This window comes from Diadema antillarum, unplaced genomic scaffold (genome assembly GCF_040938485.1).
Source record: "Diadema antillarum isolate AM-2024a unplaced genomic scaffold, OU_Dant_1.0 seq00001725_RagTag, whole genome shotgun sequence".
Lineage (NCBI taxonomy): Eukaryota > Metazoa > Echinodermata > Echinoidea > Diadematoida > Diadematidae > Diadema > Diadema antillarum.
In genome coordinates this window covers 10172-37016 of record NW_027272412.1, presented here as the reverse complement: position 1 = coordinate 37016, position 26845 = coordinate 10172, and the positions used below count along the sequence as shown (strand labels likewise).

General features: G+C 38.4%; 1 protein-coding gene across 1 annotated transcript; it reads right to left on the bottom strand.

The window, feature by feature from the left end:
- Positions 1–1721: 1721 nt before the first annotated feature.
- On the bottom strand, positions 1722–26053 carry LOC139711892 (uncharacterized). The gene is made up of 15 exons (XM_071623738.1): positions 25321–26053; positions 23576–23628; positions 21595–23122; positions 19533–19635; positions 18422–18488; positions 17657–17708; positions 15950–16130; positions 15228–15375; positions 14834–14916; positions 12318–12447; positions 11222–11339; positions 9675–9789; positions 6607–6663; positions 5899–6010; positions 1722–4447 (listed from the first exon to the last, which is right to left on the bottom strand). The coding sequence occupies exons 1-15, from the start codon at positions 25340–25342 to the stop codon at positions 4322–4324; spliced, it is 2895 nt and encodes a 964-aa protein (XP_071479839.1). The 5' UTR covers positions 25343–26053; the 3' UTR covers positions 1722–4321.
- Between the last annotated feature and the right edge of the window lie 792 nt (positions 26054–26845).

Sequence of the window (26845 nt, the reverse complement as noted above, 5' to 3'; positions counted from 1 at the left end):
CAACAATGAATTAAAAGTAATGTACATATATGACTGACCCAATTACAAACATGACTTACAATATTTCAGAAAAGTTTTACAGAGATTAATAGAGATCTAAAATAATCCCTGCTATGTTGTATTTCTAGTCTTTGACGTCGTCTTCATCTTCGATGTCGTGACCAATGTCATCATCAAAAAGAACCATGGCCACCTTTGATTTCTCATTTTGGGGCAACTGATTGCTGATTGCAAAATACGATTAAGTTTGTGAATGTACATGATAAAAAGATGAGTTGTAACCAATTTTTGATACTGGACATAAAAAAAAGGCATTTGGGAGGCTTATTTCTAGACACCGCACATGCGCACTTGAATGTCTACAAAAGACGATAGCATTACAATTAGACCAAAATCTTTTGTTTTCCTAAAAAGGGATATTCATTTAGTGTCCAGACCAAATTGCAAGTCATTTAACAAATTTTTCACGAAAATATACAAACTTAAAGGCTGAAACTTGAAAAATTGCACAAATTTTGCAAAAATTTGTTGAATTTTGTCGACATCATTGCCCACTTCGTTGTCCATGACGGCAATCTGAGGACTTATATTGCCAAACTTTGCTTTGCATCATTTTTCCCATCTTCTGAAGAATCTAGAAATACCAAAATCTTTGGTTATCATTGAAAAATAAAGGCATGGGGACCACTTTATTAGGATGATACCCAAATGCTATTCCCCCATATTCGCGTAAAGTTCGTTCCGGAAGTGACGTCACAAAACGTCACGAGGCGGGTCTTGGGACCCAACTTTTTTTTTTGTTAACATCATTTTTCTGACCCTCCAGACCAAGGGCTACATGGAAACACCAATGAATGTTAGGTGCAAAGGGGGTGCAAGTTAACCCCTACTAGCCCATGGCCAAAAAACCACAGTGCAATTGTCTCATATATGCATATCATTGTGTATGGTGGGTGAAACAATCTCAAAAGCACATTCACAACTAGATTTCAGTGATCAAACAAATGAAACTTCTAACATTTTGCTCCATGTATCCATATTGCTACATGTATTATAAGCCTCCAGTGTATAAGTTTGTGCCATTACCACCAGTTCACCAGCAACATTGGTCACTGCCTTTGTAGTGTGTCCAATAGAATCTGTGTGTTTGTTTGTTTCATTTCCATCTGAGAAGATGGCTGGATAGCCCATATTCAGCTGCAGTAGCTGGTCTTCCATGGGGTTCAGGCGTATGTATGTACGGAGGGACCACTTCACAGGGTTAAACACTCTGCTCTTTGCAATTAATAAATGAAGTGGGACGTTTTACGTGCATGAGTTGTGACTCTCTCACACACTGGACCTCAACTTTGTCCTATTCGAGGGACAGAGTGTTTTGCCTCTTACTAGAAGGAAGAGTATGATTACACAACATTGCTTAGTGGGACTCGGGAATCAAACCAGGGTCCTTTGGATTGTGAGGCATACGCGCTACTGACTGAGCTAACTCACCGCCCCATGCATAACATACAACTCTGAACAACTTTTTTTTTTTTACACTGGATCTCTCAATACGTTTTATTATAAAATGTATGAAGGGATTTTAAAGCACAGACTCATAATGCTTACCCCTTCCATGTTTTGAAGGCTTTCATATCTTACAGGACAACAGCATTTCAAAACAGGTTTTCATGAAACAGTCCAAAGGTACAGTATTTGTAACAGAGAGGATATCTTCATAGTTGTGTTTGGTGCATTTTATTAGAAAGCATGACAGCATTATCCTTCTCAACTTGTACATGTCTACATTATAAAGAGCTGCATGCTAAAGCCACACTGGAATGCATTTTACACAATAACATGTCTTAAAGAAATTTGTATAAATAAAACTACACAAAACAAAATCCTGCAACACTTTTTTTTTCCGACTGTTAGAAAGAAGCACAGGTTTTGCTCTATCCTTCTGTTCGATACTGAGCACTGATGAAGATCTTGATGGGCCAACAAAAGTCCATGTCTTTTTGTCTGGAAAGAAAAGGACTATTAAGCTTTCATTCTTTCATTAATTAAATTACATGTACACTGCATGACACTCTTCCATACATATTACCAAGAAATAGACAGAATTGCCAAACCTCATAAACCAATCTCTTTGCTGGGGTTAGATTTCAAATCGTAGCACATTTCATCATGTCTCATTAGTGATACTACATCAATCAAAACTCACTATGAACATTACACAGAACTCCTAAAACCCATTTCCAAGAGAATTAAATCCACTACAGTTTGGTCATTGTAATGTGGCCTTTAAGCATGATGCAATGATGTATGACTACTATCATTTCATGCAAATAACTGCCATCTTTATTTCCCCTCTTCTAACCAAATCATCATATCAGTAGACATTTCCAGCTAAATTGATTGCTAGAAAATATGAGGTTAGCAATATAAGTTCTGTGAATGCAGACCTTGTGGGGATTTGCCTAAAATATAATCAGGGCTTTAATACCTTATGAGGTTTACATGGACCAATTCTCATGAAAAGCCACCAGAGGTATTTTCCTAAATTATGTGAGATCGATCTGGGCATATGAGAGGTCATAAAGATGACAACCTCACAAACATAATACACCATCTAGTACAACATGGAGATATAAAGCTACTTCTACTTTGATTTATTGCTGTTGTACTACATGTATTTGAGTTTGCCAAATGCTTTTCACATAAAAAAGGGAGTGTCTCAGATGATTTTGTGGACTTAAAGGGGCTAACAAATAAGAAGAATGTGTATTATTTAAACATTTCCTCTTCAACAGAAATGAAGATACAGTATGGGGGCCAAATCTGAGATTACACCAGAAGTGTGAGTAATTAAGTCAACATAAGACTTAGTTTACTTAAAAATTACTTTTAAGTGAGGCTACTGAAAATTACCCAACAACAACAACAAAAGCTCCCTATATGTATCCTTGATAACAGGTGGTGCTAAGCAAATTAACATGGATTAAACATTAGGTGTCACTGTTCCTGCAAAATCTGACAGATACATGTATCGCTATGCCAACAACAGAGCCCTAATACAGGGGCAGGAGGCATTAAATAAAGACATTCTTTGAAGGTCAACTTCAGGATTCTCACAACAAAGTTAAACTCACTTTTTGTATTTGATTCTTTTCAGAACGTATCACATTCCCATCTTTAGCCAAGTCAATACATGTAGTAGAATACAGACCCTTTAGCTTTCCTGCACATACTTCCAACAAAATTTGTATTTCTTTAAATACAACATAGGAAGTAACAAATGAAAACAAACATGCATAATCTCTTTCACCAACACTGCAGTGTAGTAACTGTCTTGCTGGCTCAGACTGTACTCCAAACAATATACAAAAACTTAAATGCAAACCATGTTATCAATCAATCAGGGCCCTACGGAAGTCATGCAGTAGTTTCATCTTTCCATTAAACCGGTACCTCTCAATGCCAATGCATACATTATGTTGGAGGTTATTGTAGGAACTGGTTGAATTGATTATAATGGCACAAAATCAGGAAGAGTTAACAACAATGTGCTTATTTGAGAGAGAAAACATGAACTTTAAGAAAAGACTAAAGAAGATGACTTGAACTCTCCTGTAATGCATTGAGCAGAAAAACCATGATCAAGCATATGAGATGACTGAAGACTTCTCACTTATTTACCTCAGCATGTGAACACAAAAAGAAAAGCAGGCCAATAATACCAATGAAATTGCAAGAGTCATTTCATTTCTGCCTTTCACCTGGCATTTGGCCCTTGTAGAGCACTTGAACTGTCTGTAGCGCCATTTTCATGTAGCCAAATGAATTGGTCAAATGAGAAGGGTGAAGCTATGGCAAGGAGTTCATTATTCCTTCTAAACTGTTTGCAATCACATTTTACAGACATAGGATGGATCTTAAAGTATGCCTACAGAGCCCCCCATTGCTTTCAGTCATTATCTGACTTCTCAATTTTAAGCTCATTCTTGAAATACCACAATATTCCAAACCTAGTCAGAGTTGATGTCGATTTCTGACCACCAGAAATGTATTTCTGGTTACATCATTATCCACTGTCGATTGTGGCAGTGCTGTACTTTCATAAGCAGGCTGTCATCACTGCTAATGCTTTTGTAATAGTAGAGAGTACAGCATCAATCATGTTGTCACATATGTACTTCCATCACTATGAAGCCTCGAGTTCTCAAACAGCACTTTACCATTCATTTCGGCATACCACATCTCATTCCTGCATCACTCTCCTGACATTTCTCCTATATCAGAATGTGATAATGAAGGCAATTAAATGGAGATAATGCTTCTATAAGGACATGCCACGCCCCTCAATGCTGATAGACACTGCTCGTGGGTTTTTGTTCCTTCCAGCAGCCCTCATGTTTTGCATCCTGCGCGAATGCTTGTCGAGTCGTGTCACCTTCTTCGTAGCCTAGAAGGGAGAATGCAAGAAAGTCTTTGAGACACAGCAAACTTCACACCAAAGATCATACAGGTATCAGCATTCATAGAAACCAATGTGTTTATCATCTTTATGTAACACTGAGCATACAACCTATCAAAATAGCACAATGAAACATGCATGCCACTCAAATGATTACCTGGAATAGATGAAGATTTAATTACTACTAAACTATTGCATTCATTATTTTACATGATGGAAAATGATCTGTGCTATACTAACTGCACAGATCTATTTAGGAAATTCCTTTCTCTAATCAATAAACTATAGAAACTGTAGTGTATTTCTTCAATGTAATAACTCATTTACGTTGACCATTTCAAACATGAAATACGATACAGGACTGCACACTAACCCATATTTTTTTTACTGGTCCAATCTGTCGCTGTCAGACCAGTAGGTACCCATTTTTTCTATCTTTACTAGTCCGACCATAAAATTAGCAATTGTCTGAAAAAAGGGGGAAAAACGAGACTTGTGGTTTCCTTCCCCTGTTAAAGAGATGCTTTGTTTTGTTTTTTTGTCAGTGGCGCTTGGAATTAACTTTGTCGAAATGAGAATTTCATTATAACCATGTTCATTGTAAGCTTTATTTTGCACCAAAGACTCTAATGATAATAATTTTGGGCCTGAATTTTCACTTCGTTTTAATGAAATTTTGTAAAAAACATGTCTACCGTATCATGAGTGAACTGTATTGCATGTACATCTGATTGTTGCATTGTGGTACTTTGAAAAGGTAATCTACGAATACTAGTGTTTGCAGTGGATCTCTTGCTTTGCAAAGATCTCTAGCTTCACATCACATATTACACTCCATATGAACTAGGAATATGTCCACGCCTACTCTAATTCATGAATAGGTTCACACATCACACTTGAAGCTAAGACATTGTCAATGCTCAGCAATGCACTCTCCTTCTCACCTCTGTCTCTCTCCCCCCCCCCCCCCAACAATCAATTAATTATTCATCTTACCTATTAACAAAACTATATTTGTCTCTCACACCGTTTTCATACAGTCATACTCGTGTGTGTTTGGTATCCTCGCAAGCAGTTGTTTAAAGATTGTGAAGGAAATAATACTTAACATTGCCTGTCTAAAGAACTGGCTCATTCTTCTCACACACTATAGCTTACATACACAGACTTTCTCGTGCATTATATTTTATTCTGCTATACCATGCAGTACACCATGTTATTTTCACTTGCTTGTCCTGCAAAGTTGCACTGCTCTATGTCATCCCAATAGCAAGACCCAAGTTCAATTCCCATCCAGTACTTAAGTCCTTGGACAAGATGTTTGTACCCACCATGTCCCTCTCGACCCAGGTGTGAGTACCTAGCAATGCCAGGGAAATAATAACGATAGAGCAGTGGAAACACTGAAGAGGCTAGGGACAATGGCACAAAAAACTGACCTTGGAGAACTCTCTCTCAACATTCCATTTCGGCCTATTGACATAGTCTTTGGTTGAGGGAAGAGGTACTCTGGCTCTGCCGACCCATCCCTTCATTCCTGGACGTAAACCACTGAAGAACAAACACAAAGTCATATAATGTCTCAGCTATTGCACACAGTGATTGGACAATTTTTTTACCATCTCTCAATAGACAAGTAGTCAACATCACTGTTGGCCTTCTAGCCAGTAAGGCAGCCTCCTCATGTATGTCAGAATCTTTCACTTCTTGACTTGATATCTATCTGCTTGAATTGAAAGTCATTTGTTGTGTTTTCACATGAGACTATTCCCCTGCAGTGAACAAACTCTTTCTTCAAGCAAAATATGACACAAATGAGTTCATAACAAATGGAGTTCTAGTTGAATATGTATCTACATTTATAATAGGCGACTGTCACATGACAGTAACAAAACTCAAACAACATTTGATTAACTACTAAACAAAAATATCAAGAGACTATTAGTCTCTCCATACATCTCTTTTAGGTATTAAAAATACATATAAAATCACTGCAAATTGCAATCACTGCATGTATTGCATGTAAGGTAGAAAGTGACACTGAAAATGTTGCATCTATTCACATCTCTGGATGAATAAGGAAAATGTCCTTGAGAGTAACATTATAAACAAGCAGTTGGGGATATAGTACAATGTACTGAACTCACCCTTCTCCTCCTTCTAATGCAGTCTCAATGTCTTTCTGTGTTGGTGTGTCCTCAGAACTGAACAGGATAACAAGAAATAAATCAAGTGCACAGTGCACACATAATACTGAGAAGAGTAAAGTTGTCACACTTGCTATATAATACAGATTGGGTTGACCTGAAACACTTTTAGAGACCAGTACAGGTCAATTATCTAAGTCAATGTAAATTCAAGCATGACTGGAGGCATAAAAACATAAATAGTTTATGAACACAGCCAAAACAATGTGAACTTGAATCTGTTCTGACTGGATTATAGAGAGGACAGTTTTGCCACTGGGTCAGCTTCTCAGCTCTTACTGGTTGGCAAGCATCATTCACCTGTGAGGGATCAACAACGTTACTGCCTCTGTTATTTAGATGTCCAGACAAATAAGTTCAGTCCAACAGATGAAATTACCTGTTGTTATCATACTAGCTGGATGAAGAATCTACATCTATGTATATATCCCCATAACACTTTCTTATCTTTTTACAAGGAGAGAGGCAATCTTTAAAAGAGTGTTCATGAAAACTATATAGGCAGCCTAAAAACAAAACAAAAACAAAACAGAGTAAACATCGACTTTAAAAACAGTCCTGTATTTGCAGGTGCATTTAACATCCCTGTGTATAAACTGCCCCAATGTATTCACTATGTTCAAAAAAATTTGCCCAAATTAATAAAAACAACTACATGTCGCTATGGCTACTGGTATGCCTCCGCCATAATGCATGGTACTCCGATAAGTCTACAGTATATCTTGACAATGTTGAGACGACAGTTTCACTTCATTCCTCGCCCCCCCCCCCCCCAAAAAAAAAAAAAAAAAAAAAAACTAAATAAAAAAAAAAAAATAAAAAAAATAAATAAAAAAATGCCATTTTTGACACAAATATGTTGAGTGTCTACTTTCCTTGAACTACGCTGTAGGTTTCATTTGGATGGATGGCTAAATTGTTAAGAAAGCAGGTATTCAGGGATTTGATCATTTTCACTTGACCTTTGACCCTTGCCCTTTGACCCCCTTGGCCCAGAATTCCCAAGAGAATCATTATCAGGCAGTACATGCATATGTACTATTAAATTTCATGACAATACCTTGAGCCATTTTGGAGATATGGAATAAAAAGTACAATTTTAGCATTTTCACTTAACCAGTGACCTTTTACCTATGACCCCCATGGCCCAAACCTGTTCTAGAAAGTCTTTATCTGGTAATACATGTACACATCTAATTTTAAGAAAATACTTTCAGGTATTGCATGGACATGGGGGAAATCACAAAATTTTGAGCATTTGACCTTGACCTTTGACCCCATTACTCAAAAAGTCCCAAGAAAATCACTGACAGGCTGTACATGCATAATTGTATTATGTCTCATGAAGATTCCTTTAGGCTTTTCCGAGATATGGAGAAAAAAGTGACATTTTTGCATTTTCACATGACCTTTGACCTTTCACCCCATGACCCACAACTTTCCCTCGAGAGCTTTTATTGGGTAATACATGTATACACTAAAGTTTCAAGAAAATACCTTCAGGCATTACATACAATTAATGGGGGAAATAGTGAAATTTTGAGAATTTGCCCATGACCTTTTACCTTAAGCATATGCACCCAAAAGTTGAAAGGCACAACTTTGTCCACTCATACTTATTTCATTAGGATACCTCAAACGGATTTTAAGTTACGTTGTCCACAAAATTAATTACAGATGGAAGAACGGACACACAGAAGGACGGCCGAATAGGGGCATGGGGGTGTGCATGGTGCTCATTTGAACAAATTGTGATCCTATCCCCCTAGGGATGCTACCTGCCTACTTTGGTGAAAATCTGTCATGGAGTTTTCAAGAAGGCGGCTAAAATGTAAAAAGTTTACGCATGATGGACAATAGACAACACACGACGGACGCCAGACAATGAGTGATCACATTAAGGACTTTCTAATTGTGTGAACGAAGATGCCATTCTTGTTCTCTAGCAGTGCCAAATGGTTGCGGTCCACTCATTGCATCCAGCCAGTCAGAACCCATTTTGACTTTCTGTATGCATGTTCATGACATGAACGTTATTCTGCCAGGCTCTATGGCTGCTAGTCACAAGAACACAAACTTGACCTGCAGTTAAGAAGTCTGACATTTGGCAGGCACTTTCCCCCCTCGCAGACTGAATGAATTTTTGAAGAAAGACAGAATAGATAAAGCTAACATTCATCCAGCGGCATATAATGATGAATGCATTCTTATCTACTCATTATCATTATTTTTTGTAGTAGCGATGCTGGCGAGGATGCCAAGCACTTGGGATACAACACAAAATTGTGTTCATGGCTTGTTTGCGATGCATCATCAAAGTGCTATGATTGGATGGATTATTCTGTAGAAGGACAAAATCATTTTACTTGTACTTGTATTCAAAGATTAGGATATAGTTTACTTTTCTTAAAATTCACCTTTCCAACACTGCACTCTTGCAGAAGAAGGGTGACTGAATCCATTTTTTAAGTCAGTGCAAGCAGTTATCGTGGCAGATAAACAGGGAATTATGAGTGGTGACAGTGCCACCGTCGCAGATTGAGGATGACATGAAAATCGAGGAAAACGCATTCTGGATTTTGGGAGAAAACATGTGGATGGTTGCTGCGCATGTGCACTGCCTTAAACTGACATCACACATCCCAGTCCAGGACATGGACACGCAAATCGAAAAGTCCCTATAGCTCACTTGAGCCTTCTGCTCAGGAGGACAAACAAACAAATAAGACTTTTTAAACATTAGGCATGGTGCCCTTTTCTTAATACTAGACATATTCTACTATACTAGCAAAAATTCCTGTTAAGTTTGGTGAAAATCTGACCTTGTATTTTCAAGAAGATAGAAGAGCAAAAACTGAGCCCAAACTATAGCAAAACTTAAACATCCTAACCCCTGTCCATCAATGTCACTAATATTGCTCTCTTGACTTGGTGAACTAATGAATGTCCCTCTCCTTTACATTAATGTTTTTCATTATGGATCTCTGAACGGTCTCTATCCCCCTCACCTAAGTCTCCTTCTCTTTGAAGCAGCAAGCTGCTCAATGTCTCTCTTCTGCCGATCCTCCTTTGTCATGGACCTGAAGTTAGCCTCCACCCCAAAAATAGGTCGAGACCACTCATCTAGAGAGAAATACGAGCAAGACAATATGAATAATGGCAACACACAGTTGGAAAAAAAGAAAAGAAATGAAAGCAGTAAAGTTCACAAAAACTGTGCAAAGGCAGCCTTTGACAGATGGTTCTCATAGGCAGAAAAAACAAGACCAAGGGTTGACTCTCAAAACAATTCAACAATGAAACAGCGTCCTTCATGAACCAAGAATACCTCTTCAAACAATAACATCGTGTTATTCTTTATACAAGGGTATCTACACACAGTACAATTTATTTGTTATGCTGACTGAAAACTACTGTGTTTGGGTCTCCGTAACCCTGTCTGAGAGTTTTAGATTTCCACATATTTGGCCATGTGGGCTCTGCCTCTTTTCCCCATAAGGGCCATCTACACATTTGTACAAACCTTTCCCAAAGACTGACATGCAAATCTTAATCTTGGGCCTCATCCAGGTACCCAGCATACTACCTCTAAGAGTATCTACTCAAATGCAGTCTGACCTCCACCACTTCTGATCTGGAAAAAAAAAATTACTGAAATTTTCATGGTTTGGGCATTTGGGGCCCTAAGGTGGACATCTGTACTACTGTAAGAGCTGAAATTTTCGCATACAGATATTTTCGCGAATTGCTACTTGGAGGACATTTTCACGTGTTGTTAATTTCGCGGTTGCGAGGGTCAAACGGAACTTACTTATTCGCGCGTTATTTTCGCGTGCTGTTATTTTCACGGTTCAAAGGCGATTCACGAAATTCGCAAAAATAAAACCACTGCAAAAATTTCAGCTCGTACAGTATTACAACTTTGTATCATGGTTCCCCTAAGATTGATCCCAGCTCAGTTTGACAAAATCGGATCATGCATTTTAAACAAGATCAAGAATTTCTTCATAGGGTACTACCTCAAGTGGTGTTTAACTCTCCTTCTTTGGTGCCACCGCTGCCACTGCCATGAACAACTGACACTCTACATTCACGGGGAAAATATCTTAAATGCAGTGTAACTCGGTTCTCATTCTAGAGAGAAAGATCATTGAAGATAATTCACTTTCGTGCCTCATCAAACATTTGAACCATTTCAATAATTTTGCACCCCCTTACCCCTAGGAATGATTTCTGCTACATCTGGTTTTAGTTAAAAGATATACAAAAAGATGTAAAAATGTAAGCACTTTATGGATGACGGATGGCAGACATAAAAACAATCACAATAGGTCATTTGAGCCCTTGGCTATGGGGAAGTAAAAACAGCTCTGATCGGCAAAGCTTTAGAGTTCTTACAGAGGTTGTGTAGTTCAAACTATGCAGTTACAATTGTTACGATAGGTTTGATTTTACACCAGTCACAATTCCAATCCTAAGACATAAAATCACCTTCTCATAATTTATCTCTGTCCTTACAAAGGGATAACAGCTTATATGCAGAATTCTAACTTACTGATTATTTTGCCAGCCATGTCACGGATGTGTCGCAACTCCTTTGGGTGTCTGTAGAGACACATAACAGCCTTGCCAATGCCACTCGTCTTTAACATGTGCTGCTCTATTGGTGGAAACTGCAACATTAAAAGAAGCAAAATAATACCATACTGCAGTGCTTATAATGTATCATTTTCTCTGTATTTTTATTGCTTGTTGTGTGCAGTAACTTTTGTAGCAAATCCATGAGAAGTTTTGGCAGTACATGACACCTAAATTAAGGCTCCTTTTATGAGGATATGTGTCATTCACATGCATCCACCACAGCCATATTTAAAGTGCAAACAGCTGATTGGCTGTTACACATCTGCTACCATGGTAACTTCAATACATTGGAAGCTAAAAGTTACTGTATTAACAATGAAGATCGCAATAAAAGCATATGTTCTAATTTTAGCAGGACACTGACTTTCCCACTTCTGCCTCTTTGGTTGTTGGTTGTTGTTTGCAACTTATAATTTTAAGGTGTAAAATACACTTGTACATTCAGGAAAATTTATGCTTATCTGTGATACTGACCTCAGCATCTACCCTTTGGTTGTTGCATCTCAACCAAGGAAAGTGGTAATGCAGTGTAAAGGCATCAATATCTTCTTTATTTTTTTTTTTATTTGAGGTGGGGGATGAGGGGCACCGGGTAAAGCATTTCCAGCATGCATGGGAAAAAATATATCTCATGCAAGTTCACTCATCATGCGCAGTATGCATGAACATGCCATTTATCTTTAAAGTATTAGATTCCCTTTGTCGTTTTTGTCACAACCCATTCCCAAAGAGTATGTTCAAATGGCATGTTTCTTCTCTCAGATACATTGTACACTGAATGTATACAAGCGAAACTCAGTAAACTTCATAAGCCTGGTCTCAGAAAGGCTACAAATAAAACATGAATGTAAATAAATAAAAATGCTATCCAGTGGAAAATTATAGGAGAAAATCATTGTTGTAGAAAAGGAATAAAAGACTCAAAGCATAAATTTTTAACCAAAATCAAGACTGCATGTCTGCAAGTCCATTTGGACATTAATTATGGGGGCAAAAACTGGTGTACAAACCCCTTTAAGGATCTTGATGAAGGACTCTCTGATGCTGAGATGGGGCAGACTCTTGTCTGGCAGTGGTAGCAACCACTCTTTCATAGCACCAAGAACTCCACATTCCATGAAGGCCATCTGAAGGTCTTGCCTGCACAGAATAATGATATCAAATGAGAACACAGTGCACTCATTACATGTTGTTTTCTCATCCAACAACATGAAACATATTGTCTTTTTCCTGCCATTGGATAAACTTCTTGTAGCTCATAACAAATCACTAATAAGACAGCAAGTCCTGTTCTAAGGGCTACACATCAGTCAAACTTAGTTCACATTAACTGATAACACATTTTTATTGAGGTTCTGTCACAATACACAGAGCACACTGGGAGATTTCAAGTTTTGGTGTAGGTGCTGGCATCTCCATTATCTTTAAAAAAACCCCACAAAAACCACAAAAAACAAAAAAAAAACCCAAATAAACAAACAAACTTCCTTAAACTGAACTAAACAACACTAACAGTCAGATCCAGCACGCAGTATGGATCATAGTCACTGATACCGAACACTAGTCTTACCTTAACAATACCATGAAATCCTGCACGTTGCACGACAACAGCAAAAAAAACTAGAGATTGATGCTCTGCGGGTCGCGCAGCCGAGCACATGTATCCCCCGAACCCACAACATCATACATCATCGCAATACATAGAGCTCACACAGAAATTCCATAAATAAATACAGTTATCATGGCAACAATGATCCTGTCCACATTTTGCCTCTGGGTACCAAATTTGATGACAATAATATGATGCAGCAGTGTAAATCTGCAGAATCTAAAGTATCCTCTGGTAGTACCTGTGAGGGAATACAATTATAGAGTAATCTGGATGCATTGTAAACCTAACCTTCATGCCAAATGTGAAGATGATAGGAGAAGAAACGCAGCTGGTAGAGCACTCACAAGGAAATCTCTGCTATTTCCACAAAAATTCTTGTTACCATGGCAACGATGTCTCCGCCCACACCAAAAACCAATAGGCGGCTTCGCTTTACCATAATGGACCTTCATGCCAACTTTGAAGATGATTGGAGAAGAAAGGCAGCCGGTAGAGGCAAGAGCGCTCACAAGGAAATCTCTGCTATTTCCACAAAAATTCTTGTTACCATGGCAACGATGTCTCCGCCCACACCAAAAACAATAGGCGTCTTCGTCTTACCATAATACATCTTCATGCCAAATTTGAAGACGATCGAAGAAGACCTGCAGCCAGTAGAGCGCTCACAAGCAGACCCTATTGGATTTACCTCTTCATGTATAAAGACGGAACAAGCGAGGGCACCACCACCAAAAACCATAGGCATCTTTGTCTTATCATAATACACCTTCATGCCAAATTTGAAGATGATCGAAGAAGAACTGCAGGCGGTAGAGCACTCACAAGGAAATCTCTGCTATTTCCACAAATATTCTTGTTACCATGGCAACGATGTCTCCGCCCACACCAAAAACCAATAGGCGGCTTCGCTCTACCATAATGGACCTTCATGCCAAATTTGAAGATGATTGGAGAAGAAACGCAGCCGGTAGAGCGCTCACAAGGAAATCTCTGCTATTTCCACAAAAATTCTTGTTTCCATGGCAATGATGTCTCCGCCCACACAAAAAACATTAGGCGTCTTCGTCTTACCATAATACACCTTCATGCCAAATTTGAAGATGATCGAAGAAGACCTGCAGCCAGTAGAGCGCTCACAAGCAGACCCTATTGGATTTACCTTTTCATGTATAAAGACGGAACAAGCGAGGGCGCCATCACCAAAAACCATAGGCATCTTTGTCTTATCATAATACACCTTCATGCCAAATTTGAAGATGATCGAAGAAGAACTGCAGCCAGTAGAGCGCTCACAAGCAGACCCTATTGTATTTACCTTTTCATGTATAAAAATGGAACAAGTGAGGGCGCCACCACCAAAAATAGGCCTCTTCATCTTACCATAATACACCTTCATGCCAAATTTGAAGATGATCGAAGAAGAACTGCAGCCAGTAGAGCGCTCAAAAGCAGACCCTATTGAATTTACCTTTTCAGGTATAAAGACGGAACAAGCGAGGGCGCCATCACCAAAAACAATAGGTGTCTTCATTTAACCATAATACACCTTCATGCCAAATTTGAAGATGATCGGAAAAGAAACGCAGCTGGTAGAGCGCTCACAAGGAAATCTCTGCAGCGGCGGCGGCGGCGGGCGGCGGCGGACACGGCGCGATGAGGCCAAATACATAGTATCCTCCGAACTCTGTTCGGGGGATACAAAAATAATAAATAATAATATTGATAAAAATGCTTGAACTTGGTTCAAGTAAAATATAAAGCAAAGTATCAATTATTTTCATATGTGAAAAGAAACATCACAAATTTGTGATGTTCAGTAACCAAAAATCTGCAATGACAGTGCAGACCAAGAGAAAACAATATGATGTTAACTTTGTGGAATACCTACACATGGTGCTAAAGGTTCTGACTTACTTCTTTAGTTGTGACAAGACTGCCGGCAGCATGTTGAGCTTCTTAGTGGCAGCCTTCCTCTCTTTGTTTAAACTTCGATCGTCCTGTAAGTCATCGCAAATAAAAGAGATAGTTAATTGGAGTCATGCTTAACTTAAATCTACAGAATCTTCCATACACGTGCACCTCTCTTACCCTTGATATGCATCATGCTTTACAGTTTGTAGTGTGATTATAAATCACAAGTATAAGTGAGTCAGCTGTCCAAATTCAAGAACCAATGTTCATATTTAAACTCACAGTCTTTGCTATTGAGCATTTCATCAACAATGCAAGAAACATCTTTGCAGCACTGTGCTAACGTTAAATGTCTGAATACTGCTACATATCAAACATGATATAGAGACAAGTGTACCTCTGCTGCTTCAACCATCTGCTTGATCATTGCTATGATGATGTCATCATTGTCACTAATGAAGTCATCATTGCCACGTTTTCTCCGTCTCCCTCTGTTCTCATCTTTCTTCCGCTGTACCATCAGGTCAAAGTCTGACACGAAATCTCTGTACCACAGCCAGAGAAAAAGTTTAATGCATTTCTACGTCAACCTAACATGAGAAACAACAAAAATATGCACTGAACAACAAAGATGCCTTATCACCTCCTCTACCATTTTACCCATAAAACTATATCTGCTCAACTTCTACATCTACACATTAAAATTTCACATACGAGGTAATGCATTCAAATTGATCAAGATATTTGTGCCTAATATTAATGTGCTCCAGCTTTTATCTAAACCTCATTCTGGGTTAAGATATATCATTTTAATTTAAAGCATGGGTAGTTTTGTAACTTCACACATCTGACATTTTCCTTTTTTGCTTCATAACTACGATGTATGGAAGGATGACAGTCAGCATATGTGTGAAAAAATGAACAAAATAATTTGCAGAAGCAAGGTTTGGGCATCTCTACAGATTACTGAGTATTTTTTAGGAAGACCAACAAGTATGATTCCAAAATGAATGCAGTACAACTATTAAGGCCTGATTAAGGATCTTGTGTGTCATCTTTCATTAAGACTCATAAAATCATTATGGTAGAATGATACGTTATGGAGAGAGGGAAACTCACACCCTGGAGCTGGCCCTATCAAGACCCTCATCTGAATCAGAGTCTCCAGCAGGGGGACCTGGGGGTGCCTCAATTTTCTCTAGCTCATCATCATCCTGCTCATCCCTAATCTTCTGGATTGCATCCTCCATGGCAGAGGCATCCATCTCAGGATTGTCTTCTTCATCACTGGACAGGACCGCTAAAACGAGGAGGAAAGCAGATGAGATAAAAAAATGAGTGCACTTACCATATGTTACCTCAGCAGAATACACTGTTCATAAAGTGTGAACTGAAGCATACTGATATCAGTTCTATTCTCAATAACCTACAATTGGGTGAAAATATTTGTCATTCCATCATTTCTATTTACATGCTGCAAAACTGACTATTAAAACTACACTTGATTTGTATAATAGAATACATTTGTTCACATCACGAGAAATATCTAAAGTGTTTTGAAATATCGCTGCAAAGAAAAGTATCCCTGTATTATGACCAAATTTACCAAAGGTTACAAATTACATTTCATAGCATAGTCACAAGTATAGTATGTAGATATAAGACCATCTAATTCAACACCTTAATTTTTAAAAAAAGAAAGAAAAAAAATGACTTTGAAAAGTCCCCAATCAAGAAAAGAAACTTTCATGAGAGCACTCAATGATATGATGATAATATGCAGTTCTTAGAAATGTACAATATCACAAGATTTCTATAAGTATATATATAAGAAAGAATTTACCCCGACAACATTCATAGCATCAACATAATTTACAATTATCAAGAAGGTGAATTTTTAGCATGGATTTAAATCTAACCAAATCTATATCATGTCCAATTTTTGGGGGGAGATTTTTTCACAATGTCAGTGCCATTTTTGCTAAACCCTTTTCACCAAATGTCTTGGATTTCACATACAGTGCGCTCCTGTTTATAACGAACAAGGTTATAACAAAATTCTGTTTACACGAAATAAAAATTAAGGTCACAAAATTAGTGGATCTATACTTTTTATTGTTTATTATTTGTTCGGTTATAACAAAATTTCGATATAACAAAAGGAAATTGCCAATCCGAGGTCTTTGATGTAATGGGAGTCCACTGTACAAGTGTATTTCAGAGATTTTTAAAGTGATAAAGTGTTTGAACTGAAATTCAAGCTCCAGTGGCCGAACTTGCAGTTAATTTTATTACATGCATGTAAGCCTCCGATCAAGACTACATCTTTTCGTGGGTGAAAGTGAGATCATGCTCTGCATGAGTGTCGCGCTTTGTGAGTGGTTGGAAGGCCCTTCCTATGCCACTCATTTTATAAGAATTCATCAATATTCTTGATTTTCTTCTTAGCAGCTTGGATAAATTCACTATCAAAATATCAACATCCTTGAAAAAAGAAAAGAAAAGAGGAACAAGAGACAAAATCTGAGACAAAAAATCTGACTGCATGGCGACGGATAACAAAGTCAGACTGAGTGCACAGCTCATGAATTACCCGGACCGAGCCAAGCTGACTGCAGAACGGCAACGGCAGGGAGGCAGGTGAAAAACAGTTGAGCAGCAAGTTTAAATCACTATCGGAGAAGCAATTGGAGGTAGTAAATTCCCATCTTGACAAACTGGAAAATCTCTTGGGAAATGTATGATTTGTGCAACCCCTGAAATTTCTACATATTTACACCCAATCTTACCACTATTTTTTTAAAACTTGGAAATACCAACACTTACCTGTGCTTTTCTTTTTCTTTAACTGTGGCTGTAACTCTGCTTCGCCAAATCCCTGAAATCAAGAAAATATGAGCAAGTGCTAGGGTGAGATGAGAGATGTCTATGACAAAAACAAAAAACAACAAAACAAAAAAACATATAAATGTTTTGCACCACTGTCATTGTAATATGCTTCCAGCTACCCCTCTATAATGGCTGAATATATAAATTAATTTGAAAATAACATGTGATAACATGTACAATTTTAATGATACATGTAGTAGGAACAAAAATAATGATAATAATCACCATTACATGTACATCATGACAATGGCAATACCACACTTAAATATAAAATCAGTGGCAAACAAAAATGTTCAAAATATGATACAGTGTAACATTTGGTAATACCAACCCTTTATCCACATTTTAACATGATTATGGAACCTATACACACACACACACACACACACACACACACACACACACACAAAATCCTAATGTTAAATCAGTGAAGAGGGATACAGTACCGGTAAATATCTCTTTGAACATTCCTTTGCTTAAGCTTAGCACATACACTACCATTTTCTTGTTTAATCTCCATACTACTGTAGTTTTCTGCTGAGGCAATGAGATTTTTCAACTAGAAATCAATCTGTGATAAGCGATAGCTAATGATGTGTATCTTCCCATCATAATCCATTATGATTGGGAGATACACTGCACTTGAAGCAGCAGGAGTTATGAAATGTTTTCTTTCACACATTATTAGAAATGAAATGCTACCTCAAAATCTTCTTCCTCATCACTTGAGCCAAATATATCAGCTATAAGTTCTCCAACAGCTTCTTCCCTGTAGTAGAGATAACATCAAAGGGAATTGAAATCCAAATAAACATGTGGATTGAGTGAATGCAGTAATATACATAAGTAGAACATCAGAGATGTTTGAAGCAAATCGGACAATCTGTTCAAAAGTTATGAATTCATTAAGTTTCAGTGTTGCCCTGCTGCATGAAAAGACTACAACAATTTGTGACATCAGTGCAGGACAATGACATAATGAATAATAAATTTCACAAAATTTCATTTTCTACGAAAATTGCACATTCCCATGATACATGTATGTTGCTGACAATATGTTGAGGATACAATATTCTCCCTGCTTTCTAACAGAGGCCAGTCTAGTGTTCTTTCATTTTGCCATGAAAAAAATATAATTCTTCATTTATTCTCTTTTAAATATCATTGTCGTGCAGTGATCATGGTAGTCTTTTCATCCAGCGATGGGGCTACAAACAGCCATAACCCAGGATACGACAGTAACACCTTTTACGAACTGCTAAAACATCTTCAGAATTATGTTAGTGACAAGGAATAGCACACTGTGTGTGATGGTTTGTGGTACAATGACGTAGCACAAACACATCTAAATTTTCTTAACATTTCATGTCACTGTTGTCACGTTTGATTGCATTTCATTAACTGCTCCTAAAATTATTGCTCGGAATGTGAATTTAGCCTTTGACATTGGCCCAAGTCACTGACCCTACAACACATAGACAAAACCTGTCATAGTTCATCTGTCATCTTTCTATGGTCATACACTTGCACACAGATATGATACCAACTCCCAGAAGGATACCTTCAGTCATTCTCGTGTTTTCATGGTAAATGGTATGAGTAGGCATACAGTAAAGCAAGACATTTTTGCAGCACAGAGTTTTCCTAAATTAGAGGCAACAGCCTTTTTTTTTGCAGCATGAAATTTTCTCAAATTTCCGCTGTCATTCAATGCATATAGTGTAGGCAAGGCAATAATCAACCCTTCTCGTACCACTACAGAATATAGGTTTTGAAAAAAGACAAAAACAGTATGGATATACTGGACACTTACTTCTCCTCCTCACTTTCATCCCCACTATCTTTAGTGACTGTCCTTCTTGACTTGGCTCTTCCAATTATGTCATCATCATCATCATCATCATCACTAGCTTCACCTTGATAAGACAAATAACCAAGCAAGACAAGTCCATTTAATGAGACATCTTATAATATGATAATTAGCAAAGATAATCATACCAATTTTTACGTTATCTGGCTTACATGTACCTACATTGTAGCACTAATGGGATCAAAACTGACCTGTGATACACTGGAAATGATGCATATGATCATATCAATGGACACTTCAATGGACTATTCCTGCACCTGGTGGAGTCATTTTCTTATCTTTATATCTACAGTGTGTCTCTAAAAAAAGTAAACCCAACTTCAACGGCAAATTTTCAGAAAACTATGAAATATTTACACATTATTTTTTCATGGTTAGATAGTCCAATAAGTCCTCTGTCCAATGATACCATGTAGGCTATGTAACTCTCATGCATGACTGAGCATGATTCAACTTAGTGAATGGGTGTGAAATCATCACTGTGGCAAGTTCCGTGATCAGCATACTTTCTCACATTGTACCAGATGGCTCTTTTTGTTGGAGGCTGCCAGAGACTCCAACCCAAAGCACCTTCTGATCTGGAGATTCTCCCGCCTGAAACCCATAGCAAACGGGAGACCCAAGTTTATGTGTGCGAAGCGCGAAGTTCCTGGGGTTATAGATGGTGCTCTCTGGTGCTATCTAAGGCTTATTTTTGCAACATACGATAGCAATAAGTAAGAAATCCTTTCCAACGGGAGACATTGAACCAGGGCGGGAGAAATTGAATCTCAAACGGGAGAACGGGAGATTTTGCAAAAGTGGGTTTTCGGCGGGAGATCTCCCGTCGAAAACGGGAGAGTTAGGAGTCTCTGGGCTGCCTGTCGGGGAACTGCACCCGAAAAGCCTCTTGAACTTCCACGAAACTTCTTGTTTCCTTGTATCGAGTTACCAGGAATACTCTCTGCTCAACTGTCAACTGTACCATGTTTGGAGAGCATGTGAAGTGTGAATGTGTCAGGAACAACCTTTGCTGAAGTTGTTATGTAATCATAGGCCTAACATGTGACAAAAATTTAACTTCAAATATGCCTTGAATGCATGACAATAGCAAGAAATAACTTGCCACAGTGATGATTTCACACCCATTCACTAAGTTGAATCATGCTCAGTCATGCATGAGAATTACATAACCTACGTGGTATCATTGGATAGAGGACTTATCGGACTATCTAACCATGAAAAAATAATGTGCAAATATTTTATAGTTTTCTGAAAATTTGCTGAAGTTGGGTTTACTTTTTTTAGAGACACACTGTATATATATATATATATAGGTAATTTGTAGTCCATGTATTGGTCAAATAATATCATCAATAGTAGAACAGAACTCCAGAAAAGGGTGCATGTATCATGCTTGAAAAAATGAGTGTGTTCTTCAAATAAACTGTTGGTAGTGACAGCATGCCCATTTCTGGAGTTGTGTGTTCTTTTTTGTATTGACAGAAATAAATAAATAGATAAATATATACACACAGATATATATATATATATATATATATATATATATATATATATATATATATATATATATGTATATATACATATACATATATATTATATATATCGCAAAACTCGGTTATGCAGCACATGTAACAGCCAGCTCACGCAGTCACAGCGATTGTCCTTTAGATTTATTGTCAATGTACGGGAATTTGCCCTTTGTCGCGAAACCACTCCTCGAGAAACTGTCATCATCAGAAAATTTTCATCACAGGGAGCTCAAGTGCCTAGATGCTACATTCCCCTCATTTTTAACACACAAATTCCACAGGCATTTGCCAAAGAGAGGAATATGAAAAATTAATCCCTCTTCTCTCTGCTGACATGTAATCCTGCTCATAATATGAGCTCAGACGTCTGATATGGGTAATAATCAGCATTATCTCCTCACATGATTTATAAAATAACCCTGCCACATGAATGACATACATGTAAATAGCATCAACAATGCCGAAGCACATACCTTGAAGCTCTGCCATAAAGTTATCCCCAGCATCTGTGATCTGATCCTTCTCTCCATCTTCATCTTCATCAGCCAGCACTCCTTCACCAGTTTCCTCTTCAGCATCTTTCTCTGCTGGGTGAGGGTCACCTTCTTCTGGAAGCTCTTCTGCAACCTCTCCTACCTCCTCTCCATCCACTCCCTCCTCCTCTTCTTCATATTCTATGTATTCTTCAACTACTTCTGCATCTTCATCATCATCATCAACAATCTCCTCCCATTCCTCTTCTTCCATCTCCAATTGCTCATCTCCAGCTTCAACTATTTCTGGCTCAGGTTCATCTCCATCCAAGCTCTCTTCTTCCAACTCCTGCTCAGCCTCCTCCCTAATCCTGTCTTTTCCATCCTTTTCTTCCATTTGTGGTTGGTGGAGATCGTCATCTTCATCATCATCCAGATCTTCATAGAGAGGTACTTTGTTTGAGGTATCGTCAACCTCCTCTGGCTCTCCCTCGCTAAACTGGGCACCATCATCTGACAAGGCCCCTCGCTCCGTCTTCAGCTGACCTTCATTGAGAATATCTCCAAAATCGTCTTCATCATCTTCCATTTGTTCATACAAATCATCATGTCTCTTCTCAACTTGATCCACCTTTTGAGTTTCACTTTCCTCATCCTCGATCTGCTCCTCATCGCTAACGATTTGCTCATAGTCATTTCCCATATTCTGTTGCTCATAGGCATCATCACCATCTTTTCCTTCCTCTGATCCTTTCTCTTCCCTCCTTTCATCATCACTGGCATCCAAATCGCCATCACTAACTTGCTCCACATCACTCATTTGCTGGAGTCTCGTAGTGCTTTCTTCCTCCTCAGCCTCTTCCTCATATGGAAGTTCACCATCACTTTGATCATCCCTATATTCCACATTCCTTTTATCCTCCCTTTTTGCCCTATAACTTTCTCTCTCAGGGTCACTTTCTTCATTCCCTTCCTCCACATGTTCCCCTTCCTCCAACTCTTCCCCCTCTTCAAGCTCCTCTCCTTCTTCAATTTCTTCTCCCTCCTCCACTTCCTCTCCTTCTTCTAGCTCCTCTCCTTCTTCCAAATCTTGTCCTTTCTCTTGTTCTACCCCTTCTTCATGTGAGCCCTGGTTTTCATCAAACTCTTCCCCTTCTTCTTCATCATTAGGAGCTCTTTCACTGTCAGCCAAGTATCTTCCTTCTCCAATCTCTTCTTGACCAGATCCCTCATACTGTCCCTCATCCCCATGTCCTTCACTGCCTTGGTCTCTTTCTTCCATATCTTCCCCATCCTCATATCCTTCTTCTCCATGCTGGTAATACTCGCCATCTTCATCTCCCTCCTCCTCCTCCTCCTCTGCCTCTTCCTCATTTACACTGTCCTCTCTACTTTCAGGTCTCTGCTCTCTCCTCTGGTAATCTTCCTCATTGGCTAGTCTCTCCTCCTCCCCATCCTGCTGCAGATCTGATGTTACAGTCCTTGCTTCTCCCTCTTCTTCTTCAGCTGGGGACTCGTATTCTCCTTCCTGTCACACCAAATATTCAACATATTCAAGTACATTGTATATTATGTATACACTGTAGTATGTCTCATGTAATTGTTACACTAACTAGTAATGCAAATTCTGCTGAATTAATTGCTCTGATGTTACAAATTGAAACAAGTTATGCTGAGCGGGCAATCATCACATTCCTATAATTAGGCCAACAGTTATGTTTCTATCTAGGGCAACATCTCTCCCGCCACATACAATGATATGGGTCAACATAGCACATTGTTGGCATTCCAATGTATGACATTGAAGCAAAAAAAAAGTAGCTTTAAACAACTGAGTAACCTTACATGTTTGATTGAACTGGTAATAATCTCTTCACTCACATCAATATTGTTCTGAATTGCCTGTCTGTATACTATAGCTGAAAGGGTGTTTACACATTACTCCCAGTCACACTGCCATGACTGGTGTCACATCACATACCTCATAATCATCTTCTCTTTCATCTTGAACTGGTGTGCTGCCTCCATTGCTTCCTGATAGACAAGGTTTTACATGAAAATAAAAGTTTATCAATACATGGCAAAATATGTATCTGGAAATAATTCCTTCTATGTCCCCCTTACATGAATTTAGCAATACTACTCTACATTACCCTATGCTTGCTGGCTTACACAGATGTATACTATTAACACACTTGATAAATGTGCACACAAGCATGCAGCATCAATGCAAAAGGTAACAAGGATTTGGTATTTTATAGAACGGTAAGGCAAAATAAGTGGGGGTGGGGGCAAAATTCTCCCCCCTCCCCCCACAAAAAAAATTACAATAATAATAAATTTGTGAACTGCAGAATCACTTCTGGTCAATATCTTAAAGTCATGGTCCAAATTTCTTCATTCAAAAACGCATAATTGCAAAAGGTGTAGGTGCATCTACAAGTAACTACATGTACACTAGAGTCGAAGCACCGGTTTGCTGCAGGGGTCTAGTTTGCGGCACCCCTAGGAATATCTAACCATATCTTCAAAAGTAGAGGGGCATTTTTTTTTTCTAAATTGTTTTATTTGAAGAGCAACTAAAGAGCTTTCTTTTGATACCAGAATCATGACATAACTCGGATAATGGCCTTCATAATTCTAATTTAAACCGTCTGTGTCACGCTGTTTTTAAAAAAGTATGACTTTCTTAACAAAACATTAAGATTTTGTTCTGTTGCTAGGCAACCACCATCATCCCTTGTTTGTATCTTTATACAAAATCTTACTATCAAAAGAGGCCTGTCATGGTAAGGATTCCTTGTGTAACTGTGTTAAATATTCCAAAATTCATTTCCTTTGTCAATTTTGAGGATTGCAACAGTGACCAAAATGTTGGGGATGGGTTCGGTTTGCGGCACCCCTATGGGATTTACACACATAGCGCTATCTTACATGTCAAAATGGGTGGAACTACTGGAAATTGATGAAATACATGCGATCTTGAAAAACTATGAAATCGTGAAGGATCGAGATAATGAATCCAAATAAATTGTTCTAACAAGCTGAAAACTAGTTGGACCATCAAAAAATATGTCTTTGCAAAATTTTAATGTATGAAGAAATCAGGGGACATTTTTGTAGGGGGTGCGGCAAACTAGGCCCCCTGCCGCAAACCGGGTCCTCTTGGTGGTTGCAAATTTTCTGCATAAAATGGATTATTATGACTAGGGTAATTGTCCATCATACAAAATTGTGATGCAGTATCAAGAGGCCTTTGGTACCTCTTCCAATTAAAAAAAAAAAATAATAATAATTTCTGTTGCCCGTTTTACCAGAATATTACTAAATACCCTTGAAAAGGCTTTAACCTGCTGCAAACTGGGTCTGCTACTCTACATACATGTAGCACCTAGTTGTATACGTTGTACAGTACACGTTGACATACCCACCCAGGGCAAAATGGCCCATTCATATTCTAACATTAATTGTATATGGTGTACTAAACACCCAACACAAGGGACAGGAATATTCTAAATGCCAGTTACCACTTAAAATGAAAATATCTCATCATCATCCAGCATGTTCAGTTGCTTAGATATCGATTTCAATGTTTTTGCCCTAATGCCGCTCAGGCAGCATCATATTCATAAATAACAAAAGTGGAACACAAAATAAAAAAATGACCCTCCCCTACCACAAACACAGGCAAACCATAGTCAATACTCAAAGACATGCATGGCTTACCACTGTAATATTCGTCTTCCATGATTTGACGGTCTTATGTTGTTCTTTGATTTTGCAAGTTGCTAGACCTAGTTGTTTTTCTGCTGTGACACAGTTCAGTGGAAGCCACACACAAACGGGAGTTGGGCATCTGGGTATACATGTATCTTTACAATCGGTAAAGTCATGTGGTCATAGTACTGACAAAGCATAAAGCGTCCCTTCACTCCAATTCAAGCAAGCTCAACAACACAAGTCACAACGCAACGTGTCGTTGTGTTTATCTTGAAAATCTCAGCTCAGCGTGCACGTGTTAACTTCAGAGATATACCTTCTACTGCAGGAAGAAGGCAAGCTATAAACCTTCGAAATATAGACCTTGAATCCAAATGTATATGATCAACAATATGACAAACGTATGACAAACGTAACATTAGTCATCACTGAGGCAAAGAGCATCCTGCATCAACTGATCAAGCAGCAAGTCTCAAATATGAACACCGAACAGACCGTAAATAGAACACGTGGGACTACACATGGTGTCTTTGCTGTCCATGCGAGGAAGTTGACAGGCACATCCCTGAGCAGAGAAGAAAATGTGGAAGTTCTTTGACGGGAATCTTCTTCACTTTTAACGTTGACAATGTTTTTAAATTAACACAAATCCGACAATCTCTAGACAGGTAACAGGCCGGTCGCGGTTGAGCCGATTCCGTCTTCTTCGGATTCAATATTCAGCGTTCATAAAGCTAAAGTGTCTGATCTTTGAGTGTACTACGATCTTGATGATACACACTGCTCTCGTGTAGTAGAAGCTCAAGTACACAATAGAAGCGCACGCACGTAGCTAGAGCCGTACATAGTACAAGTGCGCTATGGAGGGTTAATCATAGAGATCTTCGCGTAGTACGCTCATGGGCAGGTTCCGGGGCCATTTTAGGAAGCAAAGCGGGCGTATTTTTACGTGACCCTCTATCAGATGGAAAGGTATCTGCCTTCCTTTCATTTTCTCCTTTTTATGGAGACATACAGGGTAAAAGAAGTACTTCGGACCTCATAACAACATTAAGAAGTATCATTATCATTCCCTTCAAAAACGAAATATAAATGAAGAAATTCCCTTTATCATCCAATCTGTAGTCCCTCAAAATTCGAGCTATTAAACTATAGGGAGTTTATAAACACGCATGGTGTTTGAGAATTTAATGCATGAGATTGCTCACAGCTTCAGAGCCCCAACCTCTCTCTCTCCCTCCTCCCCCCCCCCCCCCCTCTCTCCTCTCTCTCTCTCAACTTTTCTCCTGGTTAATGATGTAGACTACATCTATATACAATGATTTTCCCTTGAACAACCAATAGAAACATTGTAGGCGTCAATAAAATTACCATTTCTATACAGTCATTTACAGAAAAGCTGCAGAACACGTATTTCTTCTTTTGGGGTTATCTTTATTTTTTATTTTTTATTTATTTTTTTTTTTTTCATTTCTTTATTTTTTTTATTTATTTTTTTTTTTTTTGGGGGGGGGGGTACCGTGGATCGGGT

Coding starts and splice junctions, on each gene's coding strand:
- LOC139711892 (XM_071623738.1), bottom strand. CDS start 25,342: ATGGAAGACGAATATTACAGTG. Junction 11,340..12,317: donor TCATCAAGATCCTTAAAGGG/GTTTGTACACCA, acceptor TTAATGTTGCAG/TTTCCACCAATAGAGCAGCA. Junction 4,448..5,898: donor TTGAGAGAGAGTTCTCCAAG/GTCAGTTTTTTG, acceptor TCTCCCTTCTAG/GCTACGAAGAAGGTGACACG.